The sequence below is a fragment of the Nyctibius grandis genome, chromosome 6 (genome assembly GCF_013368605.1).
Source record: "Nyctibius grandis isolate bNycGra1 chromosome 6, bNycGra1.pri, whole genome shotgun sequence".
NCBI lineage: Eukaryota > Metazoa > Chordata > Aves > Nyctibiiformes > Nyctibiidae > Nyctibius > Nyctibius grandis.
In genome coordinates, this window is record NC_090663.1 from 28,006,549 (window position 1) to 28,025,828 (window position 19,280).

General features: G+C 44.9%; 1 protein-coding gene across 1 annotated transcript; it reads left to right on the forward strand.

The window, feature by feature from the left end:
* Window positions 1–399: 399 nt before the first annotated feature.
* UCHL1 (ubiquitin C-terminal hydrolase L1) lies at window positions 400–5,534 on the forward strand. Its single transcript, XM_068403565.1, has 9 exons — window positions 400–540; window positions 713–724; window positions 1,077–1,205; window positions 2,315–2,465; window positions 3,751–3,836; window positions 3,912–3,959; window positions 4,344–4,413; window positions 4,768–4,826; window positions 5,110–5,534. The coding sequence occupies exons 1-9, from the start codon at window positions 508–510 to the stop codon at window positions 5,194–5,196; spliced, it is 675 nt and encodes a 224-aa protein (XP_068259666.1). The 5' UTR covers window positions 400–507; the 3' UTR covers window positions 5,197–5,534.
* Window positions 5,535–19,280: the final 13,746 nt, after the last annotated feature.

Genomic DNA, 19,280 nt, shown 5'->3' on the forward strand with positions numbered 1-19,280 from the left:
CGGCAGCGCTGCCCGGCCCCGCAGGGGGCGAGGGGCCGGGCCGGGCCGAGGAGAGACGGGCGGAGCCCGCTGCCGCCCCTCGGCCCCGACGCTTCTAGCACTTTCTCCACACCGACGCAAGGCGGGCCGGGGTGCTCCCCGCCGTCGGCCGCGCCCCGCCGTCGCGGGGGAAGCCGGACTCGGGGTCGGGCAATGGCCCCGGCCCCCCCACAGCCCCGGCCGGACTCTCCCCCGCCCCGCGCCTCCCCGACACCGATCCCCCTTTCGCTCCACTGCGCAACCGCCCGCCCGGGCTGGCACCGGCGCACCCCCCACGCTTTGGTCGTGCCCTGCTCCTCCCTCTCCCCCCGCCGCGGAGCGGAGTGGGCCAGCCCGCCCCTATATAAGAGGCGGGTGGGCGGCTCCGCGCTGCAGCGTTGACGGCAGCGGGGGCTTGCGAGCGTGGTAGCGTGCGGGACGTTGTAGTGCCTGGGGCGCAGCCTGCCTTCTTCCCGGCTCCCTCCAGCCATGGCTTGGCAGCCGATGGAGATCAACCCCGAGGTGCGCGAGGGGCGGCGGGGCTGCGGGCAGCGGAGGGGGCGGCGGGGCTGCGGGCAGCGGAGGGGGCGGCGGGGTGGGATGGGGGCTGGGGCCGTGAGGGTGGGATGGGGGCGGGCGGTGGGGCGCCGTCTCTTCGCCGCACTCACCGCTCTGCCCCTGTATTGTCTTCCAGATGCTGAACAAAGTGAGTCCCCGCCGCAGGACTGCCGCGGGCGGGCGCCGCCCCATCTCCCTCCATCCCCCGGCATCCCGCCCTGCCCGGGGCCGCGCCGGCCGGAGCGGCGCGGAGCAGAGCGGTACCGCTGCGCGGGGAGCGGCTGCACCTGCGGAGCGGTGCTGAGGCCGCGCCCTCCCCCAGGGGCGCCGCCTGGGCGGGTGGTGCCGGTGGCGACGCCTGGGCGCGGCCGGCAGGTGGCGCCGCGGTGCCGCGCGTTGTGCTGTGTCACTGGGGGGGGGTTGGCCGGGCCCCGCCGTGAGGGGCGGGGGAAGGTGGGGGGTGTCGCGGCCATGCCACCCGCTCGCTGTGCCCCGTGCAGGTGCTGTCCCGCCTGGGGGTGGGTCCCGGCTGGCGCTTCGTGGACGTGCTGGGCTTCGAGGACGAGGCGCTGGGCGGCGTGCCGGCCCCGGCCTGCGCGCTGCTCCTGCTGTTCCCCCTCACCGAGCAGGTAGGCGGTGGGTGGGGGCGCTCTGGGGCGGCGGCTGTCGGGTCCCTCCTGGACCGCTCTCCTTTACGGCCCCTCGGTGCTGCAGCCCTGGGGGCAACAGCTGGATGGGCTGGCTTCAGGCACCGAGCCTGTGGCTGCCCCAGTGCTGTGTGACAGCTGGTGCTGTACTGGGTTTCTGCTGTCACCTCGGGTATGCCAACTAGGCCACGTCTGGCCCAAAGACCCTTGGAGGAAAAAAAAGCAGGTTGTTACCAGGAGCAATGTCTACCTGCTGGCTGCTGTCAGGAGTGTGCCTGTGTCATCTGTCCAAGCATCAGATGGTTGGGGGTTGGTCTGGGTTGCACTGTAGCTGTAGGTGTTTTGTATGTGCTGGGTGCTTGGCCCCAGCCTCCAAATAGCCTGAACTAAAATGAACTGAGCAATAAAACAAGGCATCTTATTTCAGTGCTACTCTTATGCTTTGCTTTGTGTGTCAGACTGAGGGGAAAAAACATGAGCAGTCTTGAGTGTGAGGAATAGCAGTTCTGTTACTGTGCTGAATCATTGCATCTGGAGAGGCCTAAATTACTTCTGTATGATAAATACATTTAGTCCAATGAGGAAATGGACTTTGAAATAAAGTCTGTTTAACAGCTTCTTTAAAGAAAGGATTTTAGCCTTTTGGTAGTGATGGGTTTTACACTTGTCTATACGTTGTTCTGAGGGGGAGGGGGTTATGAAGGGAAGTAACCTAAAGGTACAAAGGCAAACTATTGCAGAGAGGTGCTGAGTAGTTTCATTAAATGGACCAAAGCAATTGAGAGGAGATAAAAGAGCCTATCCATTATATGATTTCCCACCCCAAGCTATTTACAGTGTACAGAACAGACGGAGAAGCTAAGAACAGTGCCTTTGGATATAACTGAGTCATGCAGGTAGTCCAGTAAGACTTGGCCTGCATCCAGTATAGACATATGGTGCTTAACTCGACCTATGCCACAAAGATGGCTTTCTGGGTAAATCTTTGTCCAGTCCTGGTATTGATTCTTCTGCACAACTCACTTGTCTAATTGCTTGCACAATAATAAGAGATCACTGTGGTGAAATGCTTAACAGTTGCATGTTTACAGCATGAGAACTTCAGGAAACAACAGACTGAGAAGATAAAGAATCAAGAAATCAGTTCCAAGGTGTATTTCCTGAAGCAGACAGTCAGTAACTCCTGTGGGACAATTGGTCTGATACATGCAGTTGCTAATAATAAAGACAAAATGAAGCTTGGTGAGTATGAATCTTCTGAAGTGCTTGAATTTCCATTGTTCCTTGATAGAGGAAGATTGAGTGGGTATGGGCTATAGGAGACACCTGGGGCTTTCATGCAAGCCAAGTTAAGTGATGCTGTACTGCCTCAGTTGGTAAGTGGGTCTTTCAGCTCTTGTAGAGGGGCCTGAATTGCAGAAAGGAATGTACTTTGACTCCTATCTGGTAGCTACAGAGGTATCATCCTAGTGAGTGATGCAAGAGGAAAAGGGCATGTAGTAGGACTGGCCAAAGTCTGTGATTAGGAAGTATCATGTTCAGAAGTAGCTATTGACATTGGGGTTGATGATGTGAACTGAAGAGAGCAAGTTCTTCATTCTGCTTGTGTCTAAACGGACTTGCACAGGGTAGCCTGTAAATCAGTGTAAAACATGGGGGCTTTTTGCTGGGAAAGTAGCATAGAATGATAAGGGTTGGTAAGTAGACTTTTCCTGCAGAGGTAATAGTTTTGATGGTTCTCTTGCTATAGAAGAGGATATAAAACTGGCTCAGGCAACTAGTGGCTGGAAACTCCTAGGAAATAGGATTACAAGTTCTTGTCAAAAAAGGGTTGTCCAGGAAATACTTTATTCTAAGACTAGAGGTGTGCAAAAATACAACTTACTTTGATTATTCCAAGAGAACTTGAACCCTTTGGATGATGTGGGAGGCTAAACGAGAGTGGCTTTGCTTTACTCTTCTTGAAACGATTCTCTGAAATAACACACTTGAGTGAAATGAATGATGCAGCACATCTTTCACGTAAGAAAGTATCTCAGTGCATCTTAGTACTGCGGTACTGATTCATGTTCTGGAAAACCAAAGAAGGCCTAGCATGAGAAGTGCTGTGTTCATTTGAAAGCAGTGAGACAACTTAATTCCATCTACGCATATTCTGTTAGTTGATACTTAAGCGTCCTTACAGCTGGCACCTTTCTTGAATTTCTTCAAAATGGGACTGAACACCTCTGCCAAATCTGCAAGGGGGGAATCAGAAAAGCTAAATCCTGTGTGAAAGTGAGTTCCAAGGCAAGCATCCAGAGTACCCTGAAGCACTTGAACTCTGGCTGTTTGTGTAGATTGTAGTTAATAGCTTCTGGATAAATAGCTCACTTCAAGTGGTAGTTATAATATGCTTATGCTGGAGATGGTTCCAGGCTGAATGCAGTGACTCCTAGTGCAGCAAGCATTGATCACTGTGGGCTACATCTGAAGTGCAACTGATGCTCTACCTATACTGAATAAAATCTTTGATCATCTTGTGCAGATGAGGGGTCTGCCCTGAAGAAGTTTCTTGATGAAACAGCTGATCTGTCTCCTGAAGAGAGAGCTAAGCATTTTGCAAATAATAAGGTATATGAACTACACAAACTGCTGACAGCTATCAGCACTTAAGGATATAGTAACCTGTATCTGCTTTCTCTTAAGGCTATACAAGAAGTCCACAATTCAGTTGCACAAGAAGGACAATGTCGGGTAAGATACGAATGTGTAAAATTTTGGGAGAAGGGGTTAATAAAGGTGGTAGAGCAATGCAGTTTTTTGTCAGGCAGATACCTGTTACACCTCATGAGGAAAGAGAAATGAGCAACTCCTGGGTGAATGCTTGTGCAGGGTTTCTTCCTCAAAGATGGATTGAAAATTTGGGTTCAGACCCAGTCTGAAAATGTGACCATACATTAGGATTTCTGGCACTGGACCTTGTAGAAGTCTTGCACAGACCTCTTCAGCTGAACTTAAGTTTTTAGTCCTTTGCTCTTGCTTTGTTGTTGACATCTCCTCTGTCCTGTAGTCACAAGTAGGGTTTGCATTGCTAGGCTTTTTTCAATCTAACAAATGTATGTCACTGTCTCTCCTAAGGTTGATGACAACAGTGTGAACTTCCACTTCATCCTCTTTGTCAATGTGGATGGGCATCTGTATGAATTGGGTAAGGTCCTGAGAACTCTGGAGTTGGGCTGGGCTTACTTTACACTGTACAGCAGTGTTGGGGGCTCAGGCTAGATACTTGGTGCTAGTTAAGCTGCTTACTGAGGCTCTCAAAGCCCATGTGTAATTAGTATCTTCACTTGAAGATTTTAACTAAAGATGGGTTGCGCTGAAGGCCTAGGCCCTCTTGTAAAGCATGTCATCTCCTGTAGAGCTGGGAATACTTAGTCCCCTTTTTATTCACTATGTATTGACAGTTTATTCTGACCTCCTGAGTGTCTTTACGTGTAGTTGTTTCTTGGGCTAATTCTGAAATTACATTAAGTAGACTGAGTGATAGGAGTTTCATTCACAGATGGGCGTATGCCATTTCCTGTAAACCATGGCACAAGCTCAGATGACTTGCTGTTGAAGGTAAGACTTCTCCCTTGCTGCTTGTTTCCCTGAAAACAAGGCTTGTAAAAGGGTGAGAGACATGCATGCACTGTATAGTGGCCGTGCCTACTTGCTGTATAAGTTGGTGCTTCTTATACCATGGTAACAAGGTAGTACTGTGCCCCAGAGCTGTTAATGTGTATTTATTAGCTGGTGCTACAAGACCTTGTAACTTAGTTGGTAGGACCCAGAGAGGAGCTGCAAAGACTTGGTCTCTACAGCAAATGTTTTCTGATAATCTCAACAACTTTTTTCTTCCAAGGATTCTGCTAAGATCTGCAGACAATTTACAGAACGTGAAAAAGGAGAAGTTCGTTTTTCTGCTGTGGCTTTCTGCAAGTCTGCCTGAGCCTCTGAAGAGATGCAAGGAAAGCAGGCTAATAGCACACCAGTAAATGCCGTCTAAACTCCAGTGCTTCAGTACTTGTTAAACACAGCTGTTCTGGTAACTTAAATTGTTTCCACCTTTTGCTATACACAGGAGCAACATCAGCTGAGCTTATGTGAAAGGATGAGCTCAAGTTTTAATGTGAACAGTTTGGACACATCAGATGTCTTTAGACTCTTTTCACATGTTAAGTAGAAAATGCTTAACAGGGCTTGTTTAATCTGTGTTATGTTAATTGAGCTGTTGGTTGATACTTCCTTGTCCTTAATGAGAATAAAATGTTCTGCTGGAAGACTAAATGGACTGAAGTGATCACTGTAACTTTCTCCAAAAGGAGTTGTGTGGCATCTTCTATAAACCTTGTTTTCAAAGGACCCTCAAAGCTCTCCTCTGAGCAAAAAGTTAATGTCAGCCTCAGGTTAGCAGGACAATTGCTTTTTCTAGTGTCCTGAAGGCATCCAAGGATGCAGAGATGTGCCACTGTCTAACATGTTCCAGTGCTGCACTACGCTTCTAGTAAAGCTTTCCTTAATGTCCTGTGTGAAACTCTTATGCTGCGATTTCCCACCCTGAATAAATTTATTTTAGTTAGAGGCGTAAGGTGTGATAAACAAGCACTCATGTCAACTTGAAGCTGTCTGCTCTTAAGCAGAGGCTATTTTTATTAATGCTCCAAGCAACAGCATACCCACTGAAGTGGGCGGTGGTGTGTTTCCTTATAGGAGATGGAGGAAAAAGGTGTTTTAATACTACCTGTAGTTAAAAGAATCTGCTGGCTAATGCTGAAACCAATCCTTGGCTTGCCAGGGTATGCTTATTAACTGGTGACTGTGTTAGGAAGGCCTTGAAAGAGGCTATACTACCTCTCACTTTTAAAACAACCCATACTACATGATTTTTTTAATAGGATGAAATTTTGGGTTCAAGGGGAAGAAAAATACTGTATGTATTACATATTGCTTGGCCTCAACCCTGTGATGTTCTCTGGAAACTTATTTTTACCTGAGTCTAGCTGCAGTTTATCTGCAGCTCCTTGCTGATACCTCAGGTAGCTGTAAGAAGGGATAGAACACCCTTAACTCAGGCCTTTCTTCTAATGTGTTATGTCCCCATCTGTGCCTGCCAGCCACATGGTACAGTGCTGAGTAACTTAAATTCTTAGGTGGTCGCTGATGTGTGTAGGCTGCAACCTGTTCCTGGCTTCCAGGCTCTTCTGAAGGGCAATTCAAGATACAAGCTTTGATTAAGGCCATGCATGGTCTGAAGGTGTTTAGTTATTGGGCCTTGTTACTGCTGACTTAATTATGCGATAGCTGAAGCTAGCAGGGGGTTGCAATGCACTTTAATCCAAATTATGAGGATTAGCTAAAGCTCAGAGTACTTCGGTTCTGAAAATCAGTCTCTTGTTTCTGTTAGCAGGGACGTGAAAGCTACCTGCTGAGAAAAGGTCTGCTATGTGTCACTCGTTGTTCTCTACAGCAGCATCTTGTTTTGCCTGTTAGTGGAAGTTGTAGGGTGGAGAGAGGCCTCCTGGCGCATCTCCGCCGCAGCCTCCCGCTGAGCGCAGGCTCGGAGCCATGCCTGCGGCTCAGGCTGCTTAGCAACAAAGCCTGCAGGAGAGCAAATGCATGTAGCATGAGCACAGGAGGACGGAAGGACCGATAAAGATCAGATACGGTAGGAGGAGGGGGCAGGAGAGAGAGCAGAGCCCAGTCAGCTGTGTGCCATACCTGGGGGAGCGTGCTTTAATTCTGCAGGGGACCCCTTTTATGCCTTTAAGGCCATTGCCGTGGGTACCTGCCATAACTGTGCCTGTGTGCAGTTACACAGGCAGAGGCAGTCAATGCTGAAGGAACCTGAAAATGCCTTTGAGATACCACTGTATTTTTTATAGTGATTGCAGCAGTCAAGTGTTTCTGGGTTTGTTCTGTTTTTTTTTTTTTCTCTTTTTTTTTAAATCTAGCAATATGAATGTCTAGTGCTGCTGAAGTTATTTTAGTATTTCGTGAACTTTTTTTCACTCTCTTGCTCAAGCTTCTGGGTTAAGAATCTACTGAAAGACGACATCTGAATAATTTTGGCCTCATGGAAAAACAAGGAAAGGGTTGTGACAGATCTTTCTTATTTTCTCACCCTCTGGTCCCAGGTACAGTCTCAAAGGATGGAAATAAAGAGAACACCTAAGGGATGAATGTTATCCATCCGCTCACGTATAGCATCACTAGCAAGGCTGTTTTCCCCGACTAAAATTACCCCAGGGGCCTGGCCAGCAGCTGGGCTATACTCTGAAACAACCTGGGTAGAAAGAGGAAGATGAGTTGCTGGGGATGGCAAAGATCTCAGGAGCTGGGATAGAGCTGGGATGAAGGAGCATTCAAACGGTGGGTGAGGCTCTGTAAGCTCAATAGGTGGAAGCTTTTGCAAGACTAACAGTGCAGCTGTTCCAGATGTGTTAGCTACATTCAGAAGAAAAGTCACAATGCATGGAAGTATGTATATGCCAATGCAAAAACATATAGAATAAGCCATAAATAGAAAAGATGGAAGATGTTTTAAAGTCGTATCAGGTGTGTATAATCTCAAAATAAATGCTTTTTATGTGTGTTTTCCAGCTAGTTTAACCTAGTTGCAAGTTTTTGAATTTTAGTCTTTGCCCATTGTTTCATGCTTTAGCAGAAGTGTTTAGACCAAGAGGTGTAAATGTCTGCAGGCTTTTTTTAGAGTGCTATGAATCAAAACATTGTTTTCATGAGAAGATGCTCTCTGATAATTTAGTATTTTCTGTTGGTCGCATCCTGTCTGAAGTGAGGCTCATTTTGCTTCTTGTCTCTGCTTGTTTTCTCTTCTTTGTATTTTTATCTTACATCTGTAGTTCTACATGGAACTGTTACCTTTCCTTGATTTCCTGTGCATCCCCCTTAATTTAATTAGCTCTTTTGACCCTCTCCATTTCTCATCTAAAAACCCTATATGTTTTTCCTGAATTTACACCTGAATTTTCACTGTGACAATTACTGAGAAGGGCAGGAGCTTGTGAAGCCTGTTTTGTGTTTTATGCCCATTCTGAGAGAAACCTGTGACTGGCTGTTGCCACTGCTGCTCTTCTGGGTATGTGAGGAGTCTATTAAGCAAATTACTTCATTTGAATTAACAGGTTACTGCAATTTCTGTGCAGCCTTCCAGAGGTGGACTTTTAACAGTTAATATATAGAACTATCCTTGGAAATATTTAAGAATCTCAGGTGGGATTTCAGGCTCATCTGTTTAGACCTGCACGTTGCTAATTTGGAACCATATCCAGGGCTGACTGTACACAATCTATGGTTTTCTTAACAAGAGTTTTTTTCTCTCCTATCTTGAAAGCTGTAGTTAACCTGTTCTGTAGGTGGCAGCATTGGGAAACTTTCAGCAACAAGTCTGATTCGGGAGCCACCAATGGCAAAACAAATCCAGGCGCAATTTTATTCCACCACGTATGTAATGTTAAGTCCACAGGTAGTCCTCCCGCTTTCAGTGGGACCACTCACATGCTTAAGCACACTTCTGATTTCAGAACCAAATATCCAATCCTTAATTTAGTCAAACGTTAACTTAGGCGTGATGTAACATACAAAGCCTCTTACACATTTCAATAGCCTTTGGCTGAGGTCCATAGCTTATCTGCAGCTGATGCAGCACCACACCACCTCTTTGTCCAGTATATACTGTTGTACAATATACGCAGTACTATTTCTGTGCTAAATAGGATTCTTTTTGGGGGGAGTAAGGAAAGAAAGAGTGGGAATAACTCCAGCAGCATCCAGCTTTTGATGCACAGACCAGTTTATCAATCTATAAATATTTAAGATGAAGTAGCTTCCCAAAAAAAGGGAACTAGACATTCTAGTATCCTCTGCCTTTGATGCAAAGGCACAGGGGAGCTCTAGGGGCCAGTCCCACCACCCTGTGTGCTGGGCGTAGGGAGAAAACGAGACTGGCAATAAACCTTGTAGTCACAGGATCCGTTTCCTGGTGCTGCCGACAGCCAAGAAGAGGCTGATGACAGGACTGCAGCTCACTGAGACTGTGGACCAAATGGGAGCAAACAAGAACTGGGAAAATTGCAGCCAGAAGCTGAGTAACAGCATTAGAATTCCTTTGTAACCAAAGGAATTAAAATATCATTCATATTTTGTCATTTTTAAATTCTTGCACAGGGTGATATTAAGTTACAGGGAGTGGTTGACATTACAAATGCTTCAAACCCGAGGGACCTCAATAGATGAGAGGATGGGGCTAGAAGAAACCTCATAGAGTTCAACACGGCGAGGTGTGGAGCTCGGCACCTGGCTGGAGCCACCGCGTGTCTCTGCACAGGCTGGGAGGCAACGGGCCGGGTTGTAGCCCTGCTCGACAGGCCCTGGGGTTACGGCAGGTGCCAAATTGAATGTAAGCCCATGTGTTCACAAGTAAGGCAAATTGCATGCTATGTTGGGAGCTATACTGAGAGGAGTGAGGCCAGCAGATGGAGGGAAGTTATTATCCATTTCTACTTGGCACTGGTGAGGCTGCACCTGGAACAGAGTGTCCAGTTCTGGGTCTCCTCTGAGTCTAAGAAGGACATGGAGGAATCTGGAGAGGGTCCAACAGAAGCCTATGGAGGCAGCCAGAAGCATGGAGCATATGGCCTACAAGGAGAGATTGGTGGAGCTGGATTTGTATAGTCTGGCACGGAGGAGACTAAGGGAGGATCTAATTGTAGCCTACAACTACTTCAAGGGCAGTTGCAAAGACGACAAAGCCATTTTTTTTCTTAGTAGTAGGAGATGGTATATCAAAGGGCAGTAACCACAAATTACAGCTTAGAGGGTTCAGTTTGGGACATTTGGAAACTAGAAGAGTAATTCTTCACTGGGAAAGTAGTACAGCACTGGAACAAGTCATCAGAGAAATGGGGGCATCTCCATCCTTGGAAGTTTGCAAGGGACCAGGATTTACCAACCAGCTCTTGTTAAACTGCCCCAGGTTATCTGTTACAGTATGAAAAAATGGAACAGCAATCGGTGTTGCTCCAGCTTTGGGAATGGAGTGCTGTGCTTCTTGATGAGGAGCTAATTGTGAGTCTCCTCTCTGTGCCATGCGTGGGAGAGCCGTTCCCCGCAGGAAGAGCTGGAGGCTGATGCTGCTGACTGCTGCTTTTCTGCTCTGGCTGGGGTGGAAGGACAGGAATGGCTGCAGGAACAGCAGGTGATGCATCTAGGAGGAGGCACAGGTTTTGTCACTGATGGGAGGGCTGTCTCTTCACAAAGAGGTGGGAAAAGCAGAGTCCAGGGGCAGATCTGAGGGAGTTCTTCCATGACCCATGAATCAGAAACAGAAGCATGGGGAATCCTCCCTGAGGATGTATGTAACATCCCTAAGGGTGACAGGGAACTCTACTGGGAATGAGATGCAGGAAAAAGAGTGGAGAATGCTTGAAAATGGGAAAAGGAGAGAATTCCTGCTTGTTTTTCAAAGGTCATCTTTCCAGCAGTACCAGAAACAACATGAGGCGGTTTAATGAAGTTTCCCAGACCCTGAAAGAATTGCCATGCATCAGAAATGTAGTTCTAGATCAAGCCCAATGCACCAGTAATGAGCTGCATAGAACTGATTTGAAAATGTCTTATGTACTTTCTGCTTAGACGAGTTTCAGCTGTGGTTAGCTGATATTGCAAGGCCTGCAGCAAGACATAAAAAGTGAGGAGATCTGCATGATGTTGGAGGAACGAGACTGGGCAAAGGTATGTCAGTGGGTTTAGCATTTCAAGCAGAGTACCATAAAAAACAAGACAGTCAATTCCAGTGCTTAAGAACACTCAATACCATACTGAGAGGTATTATTACTTACAGCACCCTAGCCAGACTGAACTGCATTTTCTTTTCAAGTCTTTATACATATGCATGTTAACATCTTACCAGAACAGCTTCCACTTTTAATGTATGGAGAGTGGGAGAAACACAGTTTTACTATCCCCACTTTGCAAGTAAGGAACCGAGACATAGGTTCAGTGATTTGCCTAAGGTGATACTTGAAATTGACGGCAGAGTTGGAATTAAAACTAACTTTATAACTACAGGTGGGGTTTTTTTGCAGGCAGAGTTTTATATTTACACTAGTTTGGCTCGGGGCCTGAGTTAATATACCTTACCTCTTAGCATGGCTTATTAGCTAAAGCTCAGTGCTAGGCTAATCACAACTTGATTGACTTGGAGAACAATCAGGTGAACTCATGTCTGTCTGCAAAAGAGGGTCTGTATTGACATATAGTCCCTTGAGTCCCCTTCTAACGCCTCAAGATATTTATTTCTCCAGTACAATTCTATTGCATCATGATTCAAGAAATATTACTTTCTCCCTGCTTTTCCCCCTACCATTCCACAAAAATTTTAGCAACACCGGGAAGTTGAGGAGTATGCATAAATCTAAATTGCAGATTACTACAGAAAAGAGGCTGGTTGCAGCATTCAGGCTTTCTGCCATACAGAAGGGTCAGGTGGCAAAGTTGTGGCTACTTTCCTGGTGGTTTTATGGAATGGTTTGAAGAAGTATTGATGAAGGAACAAGATTATTCAGAAAATAGTATCATCATTTGGCTTGGTACTTTCTCTGACTTTAGCAACCATTCTTTCTCCTTTTACTGAACAATGGACCTGAAGGTCAAGTCATTCAATAAACAACATATTTGACAGGGTGAATTCTTACCGAACAAAGCAAGAGAAGGGGTTAGATACTGGGTGGTTAATTTTTCTCTACTTCAGAAAGCAGCTATTAGAGGTTTCTGATGCAGCCCAATGCTATATACAGAGGCAGACATGATCTCCCTGAAATATGACACACAGTTTGGGACTTGGTTTTCAATTTTCTGTATCCCAGCAAGACCATCTGGCAACAAGTCATAAAGCAACCCCTGCTGCATTTCGAGAATTGATCGGCACAGGCAGCAGTGACGACAAACTTTCCCGTAAAACATCATGCAATTCTTTTATAAAAGGTGGCAAAATACTCTGAGTCAGTCTGATGCGTGTTCATGGCCCTGGATCAGGCTGTGAAGGTTCAGGAAAGTGTTTCTGCAGGCACACAGTTGCTCTTTGGGAAATTGCAGTGTTTCAGGGCAACGAGAAACTGCTGGTTAAGCAGCTGGGGATCTTGCACAACATGTGTTATAAAAGTCGCTTCATTTCTACCACCCTGTATGCTGTGGGGATACATGTCACTCAGATGACTGACTTTAATCCTTTGCTTAGCTGCAGTTTGGATGTAGATAGCTCATGGCTACTGCTCCTGAGGCTTGTAATAGGAGAGAGTTCCAGTAGAGCCTGCGACCGCTGCCTGTGTTTCCTGCAGGGAATAGGCTTGCTATGTCACAAGCAGAGAACCACACACTCACTGACAGACTGAAAAAACGTGGGAAGAAATTAGCTTAAAATCTCTTTGGTTTTCAAAGCTTGAGATATTCTTCCCACCAGCAGCTAACAGTATGCAGGTCTTGGGTTTTTTTTATCCCATAGGCTTGGCTGGCACATTTGAAAGGAGAATCCACAAGTGCACTTGGCCCGCTGTGAGGTGCAATCAAAAGGAGGCAAATAATGCTTCTCAAAAAACTGAAACATTAGCTCCACAGCAACATTATTTTTGTTACTGACGTTCATTTGATATACGCTTGTCAGGAAATGTCATTTTATCACTTTGGCAGTAGACTCCATTAGATTTGGTGGGGCAGGGAAAAGTTCTCTGCTCAAATACGCGAGCTAAATTCAGCTCCTAGGCTGCAACAGGAGAACTTATTTTTAATTACTATGTACCACTTGGGCTCTGATTTTACAAAGCTGCTCAGGTCACAGTCCATGATTTCAACTGAAATCAAGCCTTCAGTTAGGCTCAAGCACATGGTTAAAGTTATGTATAGGCTGAAATGATTTCCTTAGTCAGACACTTGATATTCCCACATCTGCTTAGATTCAGAGCCTGATCCCATCATCTTAGGAGGGCAAACATCCATTTGCTTTCAAGCGGAAGCCCCTCACTTGGTATTTTTTACTCTGGATTGGACAGGGAATTAGCAAACTGCCAGTCCTTCTTACAAAATTACACCGATTCCACTACATCAAGCGGGACAGCTTTCCTTAGAATGATTAAACTTTTCCAAGATTTCATATCCTCACTCATCAGACTCCATTTTCCGCAGGAAATTACAGTTAAGCTGTATGAAGACTTTCCCTGACTAAATCCAATGTTTATAAATTATAACCAGGCAGAAAATGTGAATCTCAACAATGTAACTATAGTCTGAAGTGTAAGTGTTCACAAGTTCAACTGCTTTCCTAAATATTTTTTACTGCAGCAGTAACATGAGTTTGTATAAATAAAGTATACATTTTTAGCATATTTGCCCACTGCAATATAATAGATAACGTTTGTCTGTATTGGAAGAGCGCAGACCTGTGTGGGCTGTCTCTGCCTTCGTTCTCAGACAGGAGATTTTTAGGCTTTTCACCAGCGGTGACCACCAACAGAGCAACTTCCCTCTGTTCAGGGTTTTTTTTTCCTAAGAATGCGGCTGGAAAGCTTCTTAAGAAATAAGCTCTATAAAGCTTCTTAAGAAATAAAACAATAACAAGTTGGATATTGTTTATCCAGTCCCACATTATTCTTCATGTTTATGGCAAGATCTCAATATTCTTCCTTCCAGTACTTCAGCAGTCAGGCCAAGGTATACTTATTATATCCGTATAACAACTTCATACATACAATATGAGCCAAGAGGTGAAGAAAAGGCTTGCTCCAGAAAAAAGAGCAGAACTAGCAGCAATGAGGGACAGAACTGGTCACACAGGTTGTCTTTATGTTTTCTTGCACTGTACTGAACAAATCACTGACTGGACCCAGCTTCATTGTTTTCTTTTATGTATGTAACAGATTTAATACCTTATCTGCATTGTGTAAAATATACAGCATGCAACATGGACCATCATAATAAAAAGAGAAATTTTAACACTTTAGGTCTAAATAAGAAGTCATAAAACCTAAACTCAGTCAATACATCCTGCATGGTACTTCTTTAAAATGCTTGAGATAGAGCTACTGCTTACCAGCATCTTCACGTGTAAGAGCAAAAGGATTAGAAACAAAAAGGTCGATTACTGCGTTGAATTTAGGAAAAGATTTTCATACACCAACTACTGGAATAGGCTAGGTTTTAAATTCTAGGTTTTAATTTTCTAGGTTTTAAATTAGGCTCTTAGTACCTAAACATAGGTGCAGAGAGACTGGGCTTAACTATATTTTGTTGAGCTACTGTTCTTTATGGATGATTGCAAGCAACCCCTCCAGCTGTCCCCCTAGAACACTGCCAAAGTCACTTAATAAAATCAACAACAGTGAATGTGTGGGGTGGGGAGCGTAAGTAGGGAACTTCAACACCGGGTTAATGCTTGGCCACAGCAGAGTGAGTGGCCAGCCCCTGGGGGAGAGGACTTCACCCCTTGACTCTACACAAACCCAAAAAACAGTTAAACCAGGCATGACACTCAGCATTCCCATTTAGGACCAGCTTTAAAAAGGAAAATAGCTCCACTGTGCACCGACAAATTCAGCTTAATTGAAAATGTTAGCACCCAGGAGAATTCTGGCCTGTGACCTAGATAATACAGAGGCAAACCATTGTGTGACTGTATCTCTTTAGTAAATGTAGTACCGCAGTCAGCAGTCTGCAAAAATACTCATTTTCAAAGCAAGCTTTCTGTGAAGCTTTCAGAATGACTTCTATTTCAGGGGGGAAACACAGATACAGGAACTAGAAAGGGCTTTCAACGCCCGTTTGTTTATTCATTTATATTCATTTTTATCTGGGGCAAAATAAACACTTGTGCATATTTTATTTGCAAATAAAGCATGAACAGTGAAATCCATAACAAAGCAAAAGGCTACACAGTGGTGCCCTTAAAAATCTGTCCCGTGTATGTAAGATAACTAGCTGGAGGAAACCTCTGCAAATACTACAAAACATGCGTCTACTTTGTAAGCTGTAAAAAGAAAGAAATCACCCATAATGTAGGAAAGTGCTCTGAAATTCATGTCATTTCTTGTAGGGAATTATAGTTGACCTTTCTGCATTGAAAAAGGAAAGGATAACAGAGATTATTGGAATGGACTACTGGAAAAGGCCTCCTGAACTACAGCCAGTGCATGCTTATGGTATTCAGATATCCAACTGCTGCCCACAGTACAGGTGGACAGGCCTCTCATTTCATGGTTCAGTTAAAACTACGGCTGATCGGAAAAATGTTGATGGTCTGGAATGGTCTTTTTCTACAGAAATGTACTGTATTCTAACACACAGATTTTGTACTTGAATTGGTAGCGAGTTTCACTGATGTCTTGTGGCCCAGATGTGCTTGTTTTAGTACATCTCTCAGTCTGCCAGTCCGGGAAGCCTTCAGGATGAGACACAACAGATAGATGGACAGAAGCAACCCAGGTCTGCATTCCTTCACAGCAGCCACACAGCATGAGCTATGATGGAGTTTAGCTGGCTGCAATGATGTGGGGATTGTTTTCCAGAATGGTCTTTGTCTTAAGATATCGCCTCTATTCCCACCATATCTCGAAGGGTGACAGCTTCCCTCGATCATGCAAGGAATACCTCTGCCCAAGAGGCTCTATGGGGCTCTCATCTCAGTGAGAGCTAATGGTTCTCATTGTCATGCCCTTATTCTTGTGGCGTATCATCTTACTCTGTGCTACTTTCTACAGGCTGGTGGATGTTTAGAAAAAAAGAAGTATTCACTTAGATGACAGGTAAAGGAAGGTGTCAGTGGTGAAAGAACCACGGGTCTGTATTTCTGTACTGGCAGCATCTAGACTCCCATCTCAGCTAGTCAGACTTCTGTGATTTAATAACAATTTCGTTACCTCTCTGGAACAAAGATCATAAGCATTAGTCCTGATGGAAGGCAAATTTTAATTCTCCCTGCTCATTCAAAATACTTTCCCCAAATCTAAGTTATCCAAGGCTTTTGAAAAGATAACAGCATTTTCCATGTACACCAAAAAAAATCTAAAAAGTAGTTTTCAGTAGTGAAAGCCTTTAAATTGTTTGTTTTTAAAATGTCTGTGTGCATTTTTGTCTTTTTTCATTTGTTTTTGTATTCTCTGGGTTGTTTTGCAAGTAGGTTTTTGCCAGTGTTGAAACTGGAAGCACATTGCTGTCAGCAGGCACAGGAAATTCAGCCGCACCGTGAAGCTGTTTTTTTCAATCTTACGTCCTCCAGAATCAGGGTCTGAACCAAGCGAGTTTGGGCAAGAAGACATTATAAAAGTAACTGGAGTTAATCATTCCTTTCATTTAGCTTAAGAACAGTTCATCCAGTTTCTTCAGGGTCATAAAACCAACTCCTAAGCCAGCTGAAGTTGGTGGCAAAACGCCCAGTGACGGTAAATGGTACCACATTAGATCCTGGGTCTTCTTTTACTCATCTCACCAAAATCTACAGACTTACAAGAGGCAGAGAGAGAGCTTCCAAACCAAAGCCATTATTGCCCAAAGCAATGAGGATGCTTAGGGATAAGGCACAGTGCTGTGGCCAACTGACAGAAAAAAGCAGGAGGGCTGGGCAGTCAGGATAGGTCACCAGAGCCTTACATTAAACGCCCTGCTCTGCCACCAACTGTCTTGAGCAAACTACATGGGGCGAAGGCCCGCTTCTACACACTCTGTGACTCAGGGAAACCTCAGCCTTCAGTTAGGCAGTGTGATCCCCTACAAAACCAATGGGAGAAATGAGGGGCTTATGGCTGGGGGGCACAGAAACCAACAAGCTGAGTGAGGCATTGCTTAAACTAGCCAGTGGGAAATACTGAGTCTAGGCACAGGTTTACTCCAAAAGGAGTTAAGAGGGAGGTGTTTATCCCTGCTTAATACTCTTACTGTGAACACTCTCCTAATGTTAGGTGCCCTTTTGCATGAGAGAAAAAGAGACATGACAGACAGCCCTAGGTTATGCCCCTTCTCTGGCTAGGCTTTTTCTCCTGCTCTGCAGCCAAAACATGTGCTTAAGGCCTCTATGTTTAACTAAGTTTAACTACTAACTACTAAGGTATTTGGCACTTCACAGTGAATGGTCTCTCTCTTTCCGCCTCCAGTAGTCCTCCACTTTGTAAGCAACGGAATAGTCACTGGAATAGGGACTTGAATCTGACTCTTCCACACCAGTTTCTAACTCCTCATCATGAAGTCAACATCTCAACATCTCTCCTTGGCTTAATGTATATCCAGTTTCTTTACGCAAACCGTAACTCAGAGAGCTGTACAACTCACTGTACGCTGTAAGTGTCTGCTAGTGGTCATCAGCTCCTAAAATACAGAAGCACCAGCTGCAGGTACAATAGGGAGCTGAAGGTAGACCCCTGACCTCCCAGCCAGAGCCTTTGCCACTAGGTGATAACTGGTCGTGCACACTGAGAATTACAAGACTTTGCTCAATTCTGTCTTGTGCAAAGCCCCACCTAAGTACCTTTACTAGCCCACCCCCTTGGCAAGGGGAAGGCCAAGTTTAAGAGTCCCCTGGCCCTTAACCGAGATCACCAAGCAGCTCTGTATCACCAGGAGATGGAGACCCACTAGAAAAAAACAAATGCAAGACTGGGACAACACTAGCAGGAAAATATGGTCTGAGGGAACTAGGAGGGGAAAGCTGAACGAGTTCTCTGAGGATTTCAGTGATGCCTAAAGATTCAGTGCAGTGCTCAGAGTTTTCTGTTGGATTTAACATTTAGTTCCAGCTGATGTTTAAAACAGTGGCCTGGTTGTTGAAGGTACTAAATAAGGTTTTTGAAGGCAGTGAGACCTCAGTTTGCAGGCTGGTGCTGTGTTCCTTCTATAGATGGCACTGTAACTTACCAAATGCTTTGCTTCCCTGCCCATTATTTTTTCTGATGCTATCAGCATTATCAGCATTATGCCATCTCAAAAGACCACAGTGAAGGTAAAAAGACCTCAAAACCATCAATAACATCGAGATGCACCTCAAATCACAAGTGTGATTTTTGGTCTCCATTATACAGGATCTGATAAAAAAGCACCTTATTTCAGTATCCAGTCACTATGAATGACCAATAGCATGACCTTAGGGTGGAATATAAGAAGAGACTAAACATGTAGTGGTGTGCCCTTACATGCTGTACCAGTTTACCAGGAGCTGGAGGGACACCATACAGGCAGATGTGGTATCTTTACATTTAATATCCCTTGACAGATTTTTATCCAGTGAATTTCTTCAATTGTTTTTGCACCCATATAAACTTTAAACATCCACAGCAAACCAGATGGTCCTGGTTGAAACATAACTTCTGACTTTTTTCCAGAGTGAACATAAATCCAAATGCATTGTAAGACATTTGAAGCAATTAATGTGCAAATGATTATCATTACGAGCAGGAGCTAACTAAAACCAACTGCTTACACATGACAAGTCATACATGGTTTCCTCCATTATCTTTCTCTTTGTACGTAATTTCTTCATGATAAGGCCTCCTGTATCTTAACAGCGCCATGTATAAATGGCACTGTCAGCATCCTTTGTGCTCATCCGTAGCTTAGCAAACATCATTCTCAGTAACACCAGGGCCAATACACCAGTTTACTTAACTCTGTAACCGCAAAACATGTCTAAAAATATCATTGATTGAAAATACCCTCTATAAAAAGACTTGTTAGTTCATCAAATTTACAGGAGTATCAACAAATTACCTTGATCCACAAAGTCAAAACCTTTTGTGAAATCCACATGGGCAGCCCAACAGCCTGGCTTCTCCTCCGGGTGTAGCACTCACATTACTGCAAGGTGGGCTTTGTGAGTATTACAGCTGGAGAGCTACCACACCACCCACAACTACCATGTGCCTGAAAGCAAAGTTACAAATAGTTACACACGTCCTAGATCCTACACATCCGGCACACCGAGAAAAACACACCATTCCTTTTTAAACTGTAACGAAAGGTGTATTTCTATTTAACACAACTGTT

Bases quoted from the DNA above. Each gene is read 5' to 3' on its own strand.
- UCHL1 (XM_068403565.1), top strand. From the start codon at position 508: ATGGCTTGGCAGCCGATGGAGATCAACCCCGAG. The intron at 2,466-3,750 runs GTGAGTATGAAT...CATCTTGTGCAG, and splicing joins TAAAGACAAAATGAAGCTTG to ATGAGGGGTCTGCCCTGAAG. The intron at 4,414-4,767 runs GTAAGGTCCTGA...TTTCATTCACAG, and splicing joins TGGGCATCTGTATGAATTGG to ATGGGCGTATGCCATTTCCT.